Source organism: Delphinapterus leucas, chromosome 2 (assembly GCF_059928025.1).
Source record: "Delphinapterus leucas isolate spDelLeu-1000000601 "Yukka" chromosome 2, BTC_Dleu_Yukka2, whole genome shotgun sequence".
Lineage (NCBI taxonomy): Eukaryota > Metazoa > Chordata > Mammalia > Artiodactyla > Monodontidae > Delphinapterus > Delphinapterus leucas.
In genome coordinates, this window is record NC_143130.1 from 81,508,068 (window position 1) to 81,524,654 (window position 16,587).

The 16,587-nt window shown below is 38.0% G+C and overlaps 1 protein-coding gene across 1 annotated transcript in view; it reads left to right on the forward strand.

Moving 5' to 3' along the window:
* The window catches only part of NEDD4 (NEDD4 E3 ubiquitin protein ligase), a 160,530-nt gene that overhangs the window by 35,462 nt on the left and 108,481 nt on the right, over positions 1-16,587 (forward strand). Inside the window, exon 5 of the mRNA XM_022579560.3 lies at positions 10,457-10,510. Coding sequence (XP_022435268.2) covers positions 10,457-10,510 — 54 coding nt within the window. The remainder of the gene's footprint in view (positions 1-10,456; positions 10,511-16,587) is intronic.

A 16,587-nucleotide genomic window follows, 5' to 3' on the forward strand; every position in this document is an offset into this window, starting at 1 on the left:
ATGTAAAAAAAATTATTATCTTATGGGCTGTTAAAAAAAAAAAAAAAGCAAGCAAGTGCCTAGCTGGCTTTGGTCCATAAGCTGTAACCTCTGTTTTAGGACATTAGGGCTTAATTCTTTCACTGAATCTGTTCAGAAAATCCTCTTTTTATTTTCTCTCATATTTTCCTTCAGCTTAGCTTTTTGCTCTACATTTTGGGATATTTCTGCAAATTTACCTAAAATTGCTTATATTTGAATTCAGCAGTTATTTTTAGTTGCAACCCACTCCTTGCCTCTTTTTATAGTGCCCTATTTTAGCTTTATGGATGCAAGACTTTCCCAAATTTTTCTAAGGATATACCTTACAGTTTTTAAAGGTGTTTCTTAAGTATCTCCTTTCTTTGGGGACAGTTTTTCTGTTTCTACATCTGTGATCTCTGCTTATATCTATTGCTTCTATATATGAAAAGCCTAAACATTCAACAATTACATGTTACATTGTTAGTTATTTATATTTTATATATTAAAACTGATGGTTGAAGAAGATGCAGTTGCTGCTGTTGAGAGAGCACGTGCTTGGGGAGCAGGTGTGCACAGAAATGTTGAAGGGATCCATGGGATGACAGGCTGAGCTCTAATAGCATCGGCTACAGAGCTCTAAAGCCTCATGATTAAAATGGGGGCAACAGCTCCAAAATCGATAGAGCAAGGAGGATCAGAGAGTGAGACATGAGATGCTCTGTGGCTTTGTACAGACTGCTCTGGATGTCTATGGGAGGCAAGCCAATCTGAACACTTCCCTGGAGTACTGCAACCTGGAGCTGAGAGAAATCCCTTGCCCTCAGCTGTGGAGTTGTGATGAGCTGTGCGACTGACAGGATCTTGTTGCTCCGGCCGGGTGTCAGGCCTGAGCCACTGAGGTGGGAGAGCCAACTTCAGGACATTGGACCACCAGAGACCTCCTGGCCCCACGTAATATCAATCAACGAGAGCTCTCCCAGAGATCTCCATCTCAACGCTGAGACCCAGCTCCACTCAACAATGAGCAAGCTCCAGTGCTGGACACCCCATGCCAAACAACGAGCAAGACAGGAACACAACCCCACACATTAGCAGGGAGGCTGCCTAAAGTCATAGTAAGTTCACAGACACCCCAAAACACACCACCGGATGCAGTCCTAACCACCAGAAAGACAAGATCCAGCCTCATTCACCAGAACACAGGCACTAGTCCCTCCACCAGGAAGCCTGCACAACACACTGAACCAAACTTACCCACTGGGGGCAGACATGAAAAACAATGGGAACTATAAACCTGAATCCTGCGAAAAGGAGACCCCAAACACAGTAAGTTAAGCGAAATGAGAAGACAGAGAAATACACAGCAGATGAAGGAGCAAGGTAAAAACCCACCAGACCAAACAAATGAAGAGGACGTAGGCAGTTTACCTGAAAAAGAATTCAGAGTAATAATAGTAAAGATGATCCAAAATCTTGGAAATAGAATGGAGAAAACACAAGAAACGTTTAACAGGGACCTAGAAGAACTAAAGAGCAAACAAACAATGATGAGCAACACAATAAATGAAATTAGGAATTCTCTAGAAGGAATCAATAGCAGAATAACTGAGGCAGAATAATGGATAAGTGACCTGGAAGATAAAATAGTGGAAATAACGGCAGCAGAGTAGAATAAAGAAAAAAGAATGAAAAGAATTGAAGACAGTCTCAGAGACCTCTGGGACAACATTAAATGCACCAACATTTGAAGTATGGGGTCCCAGAAGAAGAAGAGAAAAAGAAAGGGACTGAGAAAATATTTGAAGAGATTGTAGTTGAAAACTTCCCAACTATGGAAAAGGAAATAGTCAATCAAGTACACGAAGCAAAGAGAGTCCCATACAGGATAAATCCAAGGAGAAACATGCCAAGACACATATTAATCAAACTATCAAAAATTAAATACAAAGAAAAATCATTAAAAGCAGCAAGGGAAAAGCAGCAAATAACATACAAGGGAATCCCCATAAGGTTAACAGCTGATCTTTCAGCAGAAACTCTGCAAGCCAGAAGGGACTGGCAGGACATATTTAAAGTGATGAAAGGGAAAAACCTACAACCAAGATTACTCTACCCAGCAAGGGTCTCATTTAGATTCAACAGAGAAATTAAAACCTTTACAGACAAGCAAAAGCTAAGAGAATTCAGCACCACCAAATTAGCTTTACAGCAAATGCTAAAGGAACTGCTCTAGGCAATAAACACAAGAGAAGGAAAAGACCTACAAAAACAAACCCAAAACAATTAAGAAAACAGTAATAACAACATACATATCAATAATTACCTTAAATGTAAATGGATTAAATGCTCCAACCAAAAAACATAGACTGGCTGAATGGATACAAAAACAAGACCCATATATATGCTGTCTACAAGAGACCCACTTCAGACTTAGGGACTGAAAAGTGAGACTGAAAGTGAGGAGATGGAAAAAGATATTCCACGCAAATGGAAATCAAAAGAAGGCTGGAGTAGCAATTCTCATATCAGACAAAATAGACTTTGAAATAGACTTTAAAATAAAGACTATTACAAGAGACAAAGAAGAACACTACATAATGATCAAGGGATCAATTCAAGAAGAAGATACAACAATTGTAAATATTTATGCACCCAACAAAGGAGCACCTCAATACATAAGGCAAATGCTAACAACCATAAAAGGGGAAATTGACAGTAACATAATCATAGTATGGGACTTTAACACCCCACTTTCACCAATGTACAGATGATCCAAATTGAAAATAAGTAAGGGAACACAAGCTTTAAATGATACATTAAACAAGATGGACTTAATCGATATTTGTAGGACATTCCATCCAAAAACAACAGAATACACTTTCTTCTCAAGTGCTCATGGAACATTCTCCATGATAGATCATATCTTGGGTCACAAATCAAGCCTTGGTAAATTTGAGAAATTTGAAATTGGATCAAGTTTCTTTTCCAACCACAACGCTGTAAGACTAGATATCAATTACAGGAAAAAAAATGTAAAAAATACAAACACATTGGGGGCTAAACAATACACTACTAAATAACCAAGAGACCACTGAAGAAATCAAAGAGGAAATCAAAAAATACCTAGAAACAAATGACAGTGAAAACACAATGACCCAAAACCTATGGGGTGCAGCAAAGGCAGTTCTAAGAGGGAAGATTATAGCAATACAGTACAACCTCAAGGAACAAGAAAAATCTGAAATAAACAATCTAAACTTACACCTAAAGCAATTAGACAAAGAAGAACCAAAATACCCCAAAGTTAGCAGAAGGAAAGAAATCATAAAGATCAGATCAGAAATAAATGAAAAAGAAATGAAGGAAATGATAGCAAAGATCTATAAAACTAAAAGTTGGTTCTTTGAGAAGATAAACGAAATTGATAAACCATTAGCCAGAGTCATCAAGAAAAGAAGGGAGAACACTCAAATCAATAGAATTAGAAATGAAAAGGGAGAAGTAACAACTGACACTGCAGAAATACAAAGGATCATGAGAGATTACTACAAGCAACTGTATTGCAATAAAATGAACAACCTGGAAGAAATGGACAAATTCTTAGAAAAGCACAACGTTCTGAGACTGAACCAGGAAGAAATAGAAAATATACACAGACCAATCACAAGCACTGAAATTGAAACTGTGATTTAAAATCTTCCAACAAACAAAAGCCCAAAACCAGATGGCTTCCCAGGTGAATTCTATCAAACATTTAGAGAAGAGCTAACACCCATCCTACTCAAGCTCTTCCAAAATATAGCAGAGGGAGGAACACTCGCCAACTCATTCTACAAGACCACCATGACCCTGATACCAAAACCAGACAAAGATGTCACAAAAAAACTACAGGCCAATATCACTGATGAACATAGATGCAAAAATCCTCAACAAAATACTAGCAAACAGATTTCAACAGCACATTAAAGGATCATACACCATGATCAAGTGGGGTTTACCCCAGGAATGCAAGGATTCTTCAATGTTTGCAAATCAATCAATGTGATACATCATATCAACAAGCTGAAGGATAAAAACCATATTATCATCTCAATAGATGCAGAAAAAGCTTTCAACAAAATTCAACACCATTTATGATAAAAAAAAAAACCAGCAGAAAGTAGACATAGAGGGAACTTTCCTCAACATAATAAAGGCCATATTTGACAAACCCACAGCCAACATCGTTCTCAATGGTGAAAAACTGAATCCATTTCCATTAAGATCAGGAACAAGACAAGGATGCCCACTCTCACACTATTACTCAACATAGTTCTGGAAGTTTTAGCCACAGCAATCAGAGAAGAAAAAACAAAGTAAATGGAATCCAAATCGGAAAAGAAGTAACTGTTTGCAGTCACTGTTTGCAGATGACATGATACTATACATAGAGAATCCTAAAGATGCCACCAGAAAACTACTAGAGCTAATCAATGAATTTGGTAAAGTAGCAGGATACAAAATTAATGCACAGAAATTTCTTGCATTCCTGTACACTAACAATGAAAAATATGGAAGAGAAATTAAGGAAACACTCCCATTTACCATTGCAGCAAAAAGAATAAAATAGCTAGGAATAAACCTACCTAAGGAGACAAAAGACCTGTATGTAGAAAACTATAAGACACAGATGAAATAAATTAAAGGTGATACAAACAGATGGAGAGATATACCATGTTCTTGTATTGGAAAAATCAACATTGTGAAAATGGCTCTACTACCCAAAGCAATGTACAGATTCTATGCAATCCCTATCAAGCTACCAATGGCATTTTTCACAGAACTGGAACAAAAAAATTCACAATTTGTATGGAAACACAAAAGACCCCGAATAGCTAAAGCAGTCTTGAGACAGAAAAACAGAGCTGGAGGAATCAAGCTCCCTGACTTCAGACTATACTACAAAGCTACAGTAATCAAGACAGTATGGTATTGGCACAAAAACAGAAATATCGATCAATGGAACAGGACAGAAAGCCCAAAGATAAACCCACAAACATATGGTCACCTTATCTTTGATAAAGAAGGCAAGAATATACAGTGGAGAAAAGACAGTCTCTTCAATAAGTGGTGCTGGGAAAACTGGACAGCTATGTGTAAAAGGATGAAATTAGAATACTCCCTAACACTGTGTACAAAAGTAAACTCAAAATGGATTAAAGACCTAAATGCAATGCCAGACAGGATAAAACTCTTAGAGGAAAACATAGGCAGAACACTCTGTACATAAATCACAGCAAGATCCTTTTTGATCCACCTCCTAGAGAAATGGAAATAAAAACAAAAATAAACAAATGGGACCTAATGAAACTTAAAAGCTTTTTCACAGCAAAGGTAACCATAAACAAGATGAAAAGACAACCCTCAGAATGGGAGAAAATATTTGCAAATGAAGCAACTGACAAAGGATTAACCTCCAAAATATACAAGCATCTCATGCAGCTCAATATCAAAAAAGCAAACAATCCAATCCAAAAATGGGCAGAAGACCTAAAGAGACATTTCTCCAGAGAAGATATACAGATTGCCAACAAACACATGAAAGTATGCCCAACATCACTAATCATTAGAGAAATGCAAATCAAAACTACAATGAGGTATCACCTCACACCATTCAGAATGGCCATCATCAAAAAATCTACAAACAATACATGCTGGAGAGGGTGTGGAGAAAAGGGAACACTCTTGCACTGTTGGTAGGAATGTAAATTGATACAGGCACTAGGGAGAACAGTATGGAGGTTCCTTAAAAAACTATAAATAGAACTACCATATGACCCAGTAATCTCACTACTGGGCATATACCCTGAGAAAACCATAATTCAAAAAGAATCATGTACCACTTTGTTCACTGCAGCACTATTTACAATAGCCAGGACATGGAAGCAACCTAAGTGTCCATCAACAGATGAATGGATAAAGAAGATGTGGCACATATATACAATGGAATATTACTCAGCCATAAAATGAAATTGAGTTATTTGTAGTGAGGTGGATGGACCTAGAGTCTGTCAAACAGAGTGAAGTCAGAAAGAGAAAAAGAAATACTGTATGCTAACACATATATATAGAATCTACAAAAAGAAAATAAATGGTTCTGAAGAACCTAGGGGCAGGACAGGAATAAAGATGCAGATGTAGAGAATGGACTTGAGGACATGGGGAGGGGGGAGGGTAAGCTGTGACAAAGTGAGAGAGTGGCATGGACATATATACACTACCAACTGTTAAATAGATAGATAGTGGGAAGCAGCCACATAGGACAGGGAGATCAGCTCAGTGCTTTGTGACCACCTAGAGGGGTGGGATAGGGAGGGTGGGAGGGAGACGCAGAGGGAGGGGATATAGGGATACCTGTGTACGTATAGCTGACTCACTTTGTTATAAAGCAGAAACTAACACACCATTGTAAAGCAATTATACTCCAATAAAGATGTTAAAAAAAAACAAAACAGCTGCTGGTTGCATTATTGTTGAACCTCTACCTGAAATCAGACACAAAGAGAAACTCTTTAATAATGTGTGTGTGTCTGTGTGTGCATGTGTTTACTAGAGGTTTAGGTGCTATAGGAATATTCTCTCATTTGGGCCATTGACCTCTTTGCTTCAACATTCTGTTCTCTTAATAGTTTTCAGTTTCTTCAGAAGCCTGCTTTCATCCCCACTTCATCTCCCTACTAGGGAGGTATGGAAATTGCTTGCCTGCTGGTGGCCCTTGCATGTGCATATGATCTTTGCTGTGATGCTTTAATACCTTTTACAAACTCCTTTGCTATTATGAAAACAGGATCTCAGGAGGGAGAGGGTTAATATTTGTGTTCAGGCTGCCATTTTGAATTAGAATTCTCACCACATGTTTTAAATTGTATTCTTGCACTTAGGGTGTGCCTTTGATATAACCCCCCTCAAAAAACAAGTAACCAAGTCTTTTATGGTGTTTTTATAATTCAGTAGAGAGCTATTACATATTATTAACTTCATAAATGGAAGAATGTAGTCAGTTTTTTAATAACTGGAAACGGAGGAGGGGGAGTGACGGGAGGTAAGATTTCAGGGCGGAGTTGACGTTTGAGCTGAGGCTTGAACAAGGGATAGATTTTGGACGTGTCGAGCTGAGAAGGTGTTGCGCATGGAGAGACCTTAGCATGTACAGAAGTACAGATCAGAAAGCGCAGTAAGCAGTGATTAGACTGTTTCTAGTGTGATTAGAGCATAGGGTGTATGTGTATTTGTGTTGGCAGGGGACAGTTACAGGACACAAAGCTGGAAAGGCAAATGGGACTCAGATCAGGAAGCATCATTCCATGCTCAGGCATTTGAATATTATTCTTTAGGCCACTGGGAACAGCTTTTGAGAAGGGCAGTAAAGATGGCCTAAGCTATCTTTTAGGTAGGTCACTCCAGTTGTAATAGAAAAGGTAGATTTAAAAGGTAAGATAGTTGAGGTAGAGCATCCTGTTAGGAAGCTATTAATTATAGTCTGAACCAGGACAGCAGAGGCCTATTCAAGTCACATATATCTATTTTCTTAGCAATATTCATTGAACATCTACATTGTCTGCCAGGTATTTTGTTAGACATTGAGACTTTTTATTTTTTCCCTCAAAATATTTTTCATGTTCTTGTCTCCCTCCCTAGTCTCTCTGGGACCATCACAGGCAAAGCTCTCATCACTTCATACCTGAGTTACTAGAGCCACAGTCTCTGTGGACTCCAGGGTCTCTCTCTAGTCCAATTTATTTTATGTATCACTGACAAAATAATATTTACATATGATCTACATCGTATCAGTTTTTCATTTAAAAGCTTAATTTTCTTCCATACCAATCAAGTCTTAATTCCTTTCCTGGATATCAGTGCCCTCAGTCTGGCTCTACACTGACTAACCAAATTTTTCTTACCACTTTCTAACACAAAAATGTTCTTATCAGTTGATCTCCTTACAGCATGCTCATTCTGCCCCCATGCCTTTCCTCCTGCGATCTCCTTGCTGTGAATATTATCTATATTTTCTTATTCAAATTCTTCCCATCTTTCAAGTCTTAGCTCAAGCGTCATCTCCTCCCCAAAATTTCCTCTATATCCTCCTAGAAGAGATTATTGTCTTAACACTGTTTCTTCTATTCCTGTGGCATATATAGCCCTTAATTGGGGCTTCTGTCCTCATAGTTGCCCCATGGTTACAATATGACTGTAGGGGTGCCAGCTGTCCTAACCAAGTTCCACACAGGAAAAAGAAGTACAAAGGGCAAAAGCGACATCTCTCCCAGCTGAGTCAGCCCCATTTAAAGAGCTCTCCCAGGAACTTCCCTGGTGGTGCAGTGGTTAAGAATCTGCCTGCCAGTGCAGGGGACACGGGTTTGAGCCGTGGTCCGGGAAGATCCCACATGCCGCACAACAGCGAAGCCTGTGCACCACAATGTCTGAGCCTGTGCTCTAGAGCCCGCGAGCCACAACTACTGAGACCATGTGCCACAACTACTGAAGCCCACGCACCTAGAGCCCATGCTCTGCAACAAGAGAAGTCACCGCAATGAGAAGCCCGCGGACCGCAACGAAGAGTAGCCCCTGCTCGCTGCAACTTGAGAGAGCCTGCGTGCAGCAATAAAGCCATAACGCAGGCAATAATAAATAAACAAACAAATAAAATTTTTTTTAAAAAAAAAAGCATAGTCAATCTTTAAATAAAGAAAGAAATAAAGAGCTCTTCCAGAAGTCCCACCCAGTGACCGCTGGTAGGTTGGCCTTTTTGGTCGCCCCCCGGGTGCAAGAGAACTTTCTCTTTTTTTTTTTTTTTGCGGTGCGCGGGCCTCTCACTGTTGTGGCCGCTCCCGTTGCGGAGCACAGGCTTCAGACGCGCAGGCTCAGCAGCCATGGTTCACGGGCCCAGCCGCTCAGCGGCATGTGGGATCCTCCCTGACTGGGGCACGAACCCATGTTCCCTACATCGGCAGGCGGACTCTCAACCACTGCGCCACCAGGGAGGCCCAAGGGAACTTTTTTTAGAGAGTCTTATTGAGAGTCTCAGTGTTGAACAAGTCCAGAGGGCACTGTTCATATAGAAAACAATACATAAAATAGAATGGAGTGTTCCATATTTTGATCTCGGTGATGATGACACAGTAAACATGTATGAAAAGTCATCAAGCTGTATATTTAAGGTTAGTAAACTTTATACTTTACTGAATTTATGTTATACTTCAATGAAAAAAAAATTAATGCCCCTATCCCCAAGAGTTGTGCAGTGTGGTGACCCCGGGCACTTGTTGCAGGTAAAATTAGGACTATGTTCTCAGAAGAACATAAGGGAGAGTGGACATTGGGTTAGGTATCTCTATATCTTTGTCACACATATAGGACTTTTTTCTGAAGGCTGTCGATACTTTTGACATGTAAACCAAAGTTTTAAAATATCTCAGTGTTTAATGTAATATATTTATCATAGAGAAAATATCAACTTAAATGTGAGAATGTTTCATACATCATCTTAACCTCTGGTATAACAAATTATTAAAGATTTTCTTTGTGTTTGATATTTAGTAGATATTAACTTGATATTGAAACATTTCAGCAAAGATAAAAGCATTAGCTTTGAAAAATAAATTACTGCATGTTAATTTTACTCGTGCTATAAGATATAAACAGTAAGTGAAAACTCAGTGTATACTTTTTGACTGCTTATGTACTTTATATAGTATAAACAAGATTGGTTTTATCAAGTCAGTACTAAAAGGATTCAGAACACTAGTCTCCATAAAATCAGCATCCACTTTGGGTATTTCTAACCTGATAAATAAAAAGTGAGTACATAAAATTGATAATAAGTTAAAATCTAATCTGTATTTTTAAGTGCTTGTAGATATGTAATTTTTTGAAATTTTATCTCACTTTCAGGAATTTCTTGGAGGTCTAGTGGTTAGGACTCCAGGCTCTCACTGTGGAGGGTGTGGGTTCTATCCCTGGTCGGGGAACTAAAATCCCATAAACTGTGTGGCCAAAAAAAAAAGAAATTTTATCTTACTTTCTTTTATTCTATTTTAGAAAAAAAGGAAAAATAAGCAACCAAATCCACTTTGTCATTATGGAAAAATTACTAGAAAATGGGTGACTTGTGACTGGTCTGAGCTTTGTATATATTAAGTATCTTGTGTAATTTAAAATATATTGTAAGTAACAGGAATTAGGAAATGGTAACATTTTCAAACATTTATTTCTCAGTGTTTGTGGGTTGATGTTCACTTTTTTTAATTAAAAGTATAGTTGATTTACAATGTTGTGTTAGTTTTTGGTATACAGCAAAGTACACACACATATAATTTTTCAGATTCTTTTCCATTATAGGTTATTACAAGATATTGAGTATAGTTCCGATGTTCACTTGTTTTTAAAGAAAGGTTGTTTTTTTCTTACTTAGGTTCACCCTCAGCAGCACCGGCTTCTTTTTGAAGTGTTTGATGAAAATCGATTGGTGAGTTCTATTGTACGAGTGTAAAATGTGAAGCAAGGGTATATTTCAGTAGAGCAGCAAGGAAAAGTGGGCTGGGGATCTGTGAGGTGAGGGATGCTCTTGGGATGGTTATGGAGACTCTGGGCAAAATGGTGGACAGATAGAATTTTTTTTTCCCTCTTTCCTGGTGCTACTCTCTACCCTTCTATTCTCCCAGGCACCTCTTATGATTGTCAGTTCTCAGCAGATTCACGGTCTTCCTCAAGGCCTGACATGGCAGGAGATGCAGGAAAGTCAGCCTCTTTGTCTGGCCTTCCTTCACACTCATCCTTGTACCCTGGTCGGTAGTCCCAGGCTCAGGAGCCTTCCCCTCCTCACTCCAGTGGATTTCTTGGGGTTACCTGTGTCCAGTTATGACATCCCATCCTCTCCCTTATCCCCACTATTCTACAAAGGAAAGCTATCCTCTCTACACCGATGAAGTAAAGTCCTCTGAAGGATTGCCAGCCCTTAGAGGGACAAAAAGCAAATATAACCTGATTTTATTTTTATAAAAGGATAGTTCTGATTCCTGATTTCTTAAAGACTGTCTTGAAATCCTATCCTTTTCCTAATTTGTCTCTTTGGAACTTTATTTCAAACCTTCTTTTTAGCATCTTACCTTTACATTTTACACGGGTAAGATTTGAATATGAAGGTGTAAGAACAGTGTTATATATTCAAAGCTTATCAGTTACCAAACAGAAGCACCAAAAAAGAAATTAAACAGTTTTATTCATTTTGTAGCTAACACAGAAACTGGATTTTTCAAGGAATCTATTTTTAGTGTTGGACTACACAACACTTTTTTTTTTTCTGTCAAGAAGTGATAACTATACTAGTAACTGAAGATATTGCAGCTGAAATCATTAGTTAGTATCATAACAGGCAAAGGTACTTTTTTGCAGCCAAGGGAGACTTCAGCAGTAGCTGGCAATGTAATTTTGTAAGGCTGAATGACAGATGTTGATGATTTGCTTATCAGATTTGGTTAGTCACAGAGCTTTTTGTTTTCTGTTTGTATTTTTGCCTTTTCTTTTTCTTTTAATAGAATAGGGAATGTCTTCTGTTTTTTCCCTCTGTCGCTACAGATCTGTTTTCCTTCTAGATAGGACCAGGTGAAATTTAGTATTGGTGTTTTTTTAATCATGAAATAGACATACAAAAAATACGTTTAATGTAAATCTTTATTTTAAATAATAAGATAAATATCTGTACACTTATTACTCAACTTAAGAACTAGAATATTACCAAAATCTTCAAAACCCCTCATACTCCTCCCCAATAGCATCTCCTTTTCTTCCCCTGCAAGTAGTAGCCACTGTCCTGAACATTGTGTTTATCTTTCTTATTTAAAAATTTTTATCATGTATGTATGTATCCCTAAAAGCATAGTAGTTTCCTTTTTCATATTTTTGATTTTATTAGAGTAGTTGCACTCTGAATACTTTCCTCTGTGACATGCTTTTTGCTTAATGTTATATTTGTAAGGTCGATCTGTAATAAGACATTTTACAGATGCATAGTTTTCCCTTCATCTGCAAATGCTGTAATACCATAATTTATGTATTTATCCTCCTTAATAGATATTAGTGTTGTTTCCAGGTTTTTGCTATAACCAATTGATAAACATTCTTGCTATGTTTCCTGATATACGTGTATGAGTGTATCTCCAAGGTTCATATTTTGGGGTTGAATTGCTGGGTCATGTGTTATTTTTCCTGTTGTTAGTGACACTGATAATTTCTTCCTGATTCTTGGGTACATAACTGGTGAACTATTTTATTTGAGTTACTTGCATATTGTCCGCAAGGAGGACATGTTTATGCTTTCCACCCTGCTTATAGTTATCTGGTCTTTTTTGCTGATAATCTTAGTATGGTGTGACTCTTCATTGCCCAAACTGATATTTATCATGCTCTGATTGGTGCATTAACACTCCTTGACCATTTACCACATATAGAGTACTATACAGGGAGTCACGATAGGTCGAAAGAAAAAAAGCATTGCTTCTGATATTAACAATGGAATATTTCTGAAAACAAAAAAAAATAATGCACTTAACAGGATATATAGATCCCCATACCAAGGAGTCAGAAGTCCTTGTAGTCTGGCTTGTGATTTGGTACATTAGCTTGTAACCCTAGACAGATTATTTAATCCTTCTGAAAATATTTTATCATGTTTAAAAATTGGAATAACAGTATTTGCCTTACCTATCTGATAAACATATTATGAAAATAAAGTGAGATAGTAGTTATCAAAGCACTCAGAAAATTTTTCATCATTAATACAGAGTGTTATTTAACGTTCATGGAATCATGCGTTTGTGGCTCTCTGATATCACAGTTTGTGTGTTAACTACAGTATGCCATTTCAGGCATCTACTGTGTTAGATACTCTGCTATGCATTAGAAATGTAGTTTTTCTTAAGAAGCTCACTTTACTAGCAAAAGGGAACAAGAAATAATTAGAACAGGGTGGTGCTCATCATTCTAATGCTCTGATTTGTTGTCAGTCCTAGCATGTAATTGAAGTGTACAGATCACCTGAGACGTCATAGAAACTATAGCCACTGAAGGAATAACAGGCTTGATTGTTATGTAAATGTAGATGTAAATGTCATTTTATCCTTCTCCTGTAGCATTCACAACTAAATTAGAAGTGCATCCTTTTCCTAGCAGATTCTCTTTGGAAATGTACAGCGAAGAGCACAGGTACACTTTTAAGGAAAAAGAATTTCTAGTCATCTGGAAAATATTTGCAATATAAGTGAAATTTTTTCAGCCAGTTTTAAGAAGCTGGGGATTAAAACTGTCATAGTTTGGTTATGGTTGTGGTGATGGTGATGTTGATGGTGATGGGACATTTGAGAATGATGTGCCTTTAAATGAATTCTACCCACCAGTGCAAAAGTTAGTGCTTCTGTGTCACTACCCGAGAGCTATCTCTGCACGCATACAGCCTCTGAAACTTTAGGAGACGCCTGTATTCCATATTCCAGGCAGAGGTGCTGTGCTTCTCAAGTTCAGTGGTTGTATTAGTCAGGGTTTTCCAGAGAAACAGAACCAATAGGACACACACACACACACACACACAGAATGAGAGAGTGAGAGATAATGAGGTGGGGGGGATTGATTTACTTTAAGGAATTGCTTTACATGATAATGGAAGCTGGCAAGTCTGAAATCTGTGAGGTGGTGCTGGCAGGTTGCAGATTCAGGTAAGAGTTAATGCATCTGAAATCTGCAGTGCTGGGCAGCAAGGTGGAAACTAAGGCAGGTTTCTGTGTTATAGTCTTGAGGCAGAATTGCTGCTTCCAGAAACCTGTCTTTGCTCTTAAGGCCTTTAACTGATTGGATGAGAGCCACCACATTATGGAGGGCATTCTGCTTTACTCAAAATCTACAGACTTAAATGCTAATCACATCTAAAAAATAGCTTCATGGCAACATCTAGTTCAGTGTTTGATCCATCAGCCGGGCAAAATAGCTTAGCCAAGTCAACACATGCAATTAACCATCACAGTGGATATTGGCCTTCAAAGTTCTAGTCAACAATTAGTATTATCCAGAGCCTGTCCATAGCATGTAGGTAATCACATTATTTTCTGTGAAGATAATCAATAACCAAGTATCTCAGAATGTGAGGCCCTGAGCTTCAGTCTAATCCTAGGATATTATCTGTTTCATTCTAGAATGTGAAATTCTATAGGATTTGCATAGACTTCTTCCAGGTGAGGCCTGCCACTACTCTCCAGCTCTTCTCCCCTTGAAGTTAGGATTGATGCTACTCTCTTGGCATCTGTTTGGCTGAAGGGCTACATTCTACCCCAGGTTCTCCAGGTTGTACACATAACTGCTCTAATACTGGTGCAGATCCTATGCAGTCCCAGACCAGAGCCAGTAATGCAAACTGTTCAGCCTTCCGAGAATTTAAACTCAGACTAGAGTGCTAGGAAGTGCATTTGATTTTCTTACTTTTCCTTGGCTGAAACCCTCTTTGCAAATGTTTCAAGCATCCTTCCTTCCTGTCCAGCTGAAGTACTTTTTGATATTTCTTTAGAAGTAGTAGCTGGATCCATCAAACCTCCTCCCTGGTGCTACTTAGTGCTTGCATTGTGCCCAGCATGAGCTCAAGAGGATCAGAAGAAATGTTTAGTTGCGGTCCTCACACTCTGGAAGCTTACAATCTAGTTAGGGGACATGAAACTGATGCTTATAGTGAAGCTTACCAAAGATAAAACATTTATCTGGTTCATTTTATATTAAAAACCAAAGGAGGAGAGGGCAGACACAGAAGCAAGAAGAACTACAATCCTGCAGCCTGTGGAACAAAAACCACATTCACAGAAAGATAGACAAGATGAAAAGGCACAGGGCTATGTACCAGAAGAAGAAACAAGATAAAACCCCAGAAAAACAACTAAATGAAGTGGAGATAGGCAACCTTCCAGAAAAAGAATTCAGAATAATAATGTTGAAGATGATCCAGGACCTCGAAAAAAGAATGGAGGCGAAGATTGAGAAGATGCAAGAAATGTTTAAAAAAGACCTAGAAGAATTAAAGAAAAAACAAACAGAGATGAACAGTACAATAACTGAAATGAAAAATACACTAGAAGGAATCAATACCAGAATAACTGAGGCAGGAGAACAGATAAGTGACCTGGAAGACAGAATGGTGGAATTCACTGCTGCAAAACAGAATAAAGAAAAAAGAATGAAAAGAAATGAAGACAGCCTAAGAGACCTCTGGGACAACATTAAACACAACAACATTCGCATTATAGGGGTCCCAGAAGGAGAAGAGAGAGAGAAAGAACCAGAGAAAATATTTGAAGAGATTATAGTCAAAAACTTCCCTAACATGGGAAAGGAAATAGCCACCTAAGTCCAGGAAGTACAGCGAGTCCCATACAGCATAAACCCAAGGAGAAACACACCGAGACACATAGTAATCAAATTGGCAAAAATTAAAGACAAATTATTGAAAGCAACAAGGGAAAAATGACAAATAACATACAAGGGAATTCCCATAGGGTTAACAGCTGATTTCTCAGCAGAAACTCTACAAGCCAGAAGGGAGTGGCATGATATACTTAAAGTGATGAAAGGGAAGAACCTACAACCAAGATTATTCTACCCAGCAAGGATCTCATTCACATTCGATGGAGAAATCAAAAGCTTTACAGACAAGCAAAATCTAAGAGAATTCAGCACCACAAAACCAGCTCTACAACAAATGCTAAAGGAACTTCTCAAAGTGGGAAACACAAGAGAAGAAAAGAACCTACAAAAACAAACCCAAAACAATTAAGAAAATGGTCATAGGAACATACCTATTGATAATTACCTTAAACATAAATGGATTAAATGCTCCAACCAAAAGACATAGGCTTGCTGAATGGATACAAAAACAAGACCCATCTATATGCTGTCTACAAGAGACCCACTTCAGACCTAGGGACACATACAGATTGAGAGTGACGGGATGGAAAAAGATATTCCATGCAAATGGAAATCAAAAGAAAGCTGAGTAGCAATACTCATCTCAGATAAGATAGACTTTAAAATAAAGAATGTTACAAGAGACAAGGAAGGACACTACATAATGATCAAGAGATCAATCCAAGAAGAAGATATAACAATTATAAATATATATGCACCCAACACATGAGCACCTCAATACATAAGGCAACTGCTAACAGCTATAAAAGAGGAAATCGACAGTAACACAATAATAGTGGGGGACTTTAACACCTCACTTACACCAATGGACAGATCATCCAAAATGAAAATAAATAAGGAAACAGAAGCTTTAAATGACACAATAGACCAGATAGATTTCATTGATATTTATAGGACATACCATCCAAAAACAGCAGATTACACTTTCTTCTCAAGTGCACATGGAACATTCTCCAGGATAGATCACATCTTGGGTCACAAATAAAGCCTCAGTAAATTTAAGAAAATTGAAATCATATCAAGCATCTTTTCTGACCACAACGCTAGGAGATTAGAAATGAATTACAGGAGAAAAAACATAAAAAACAC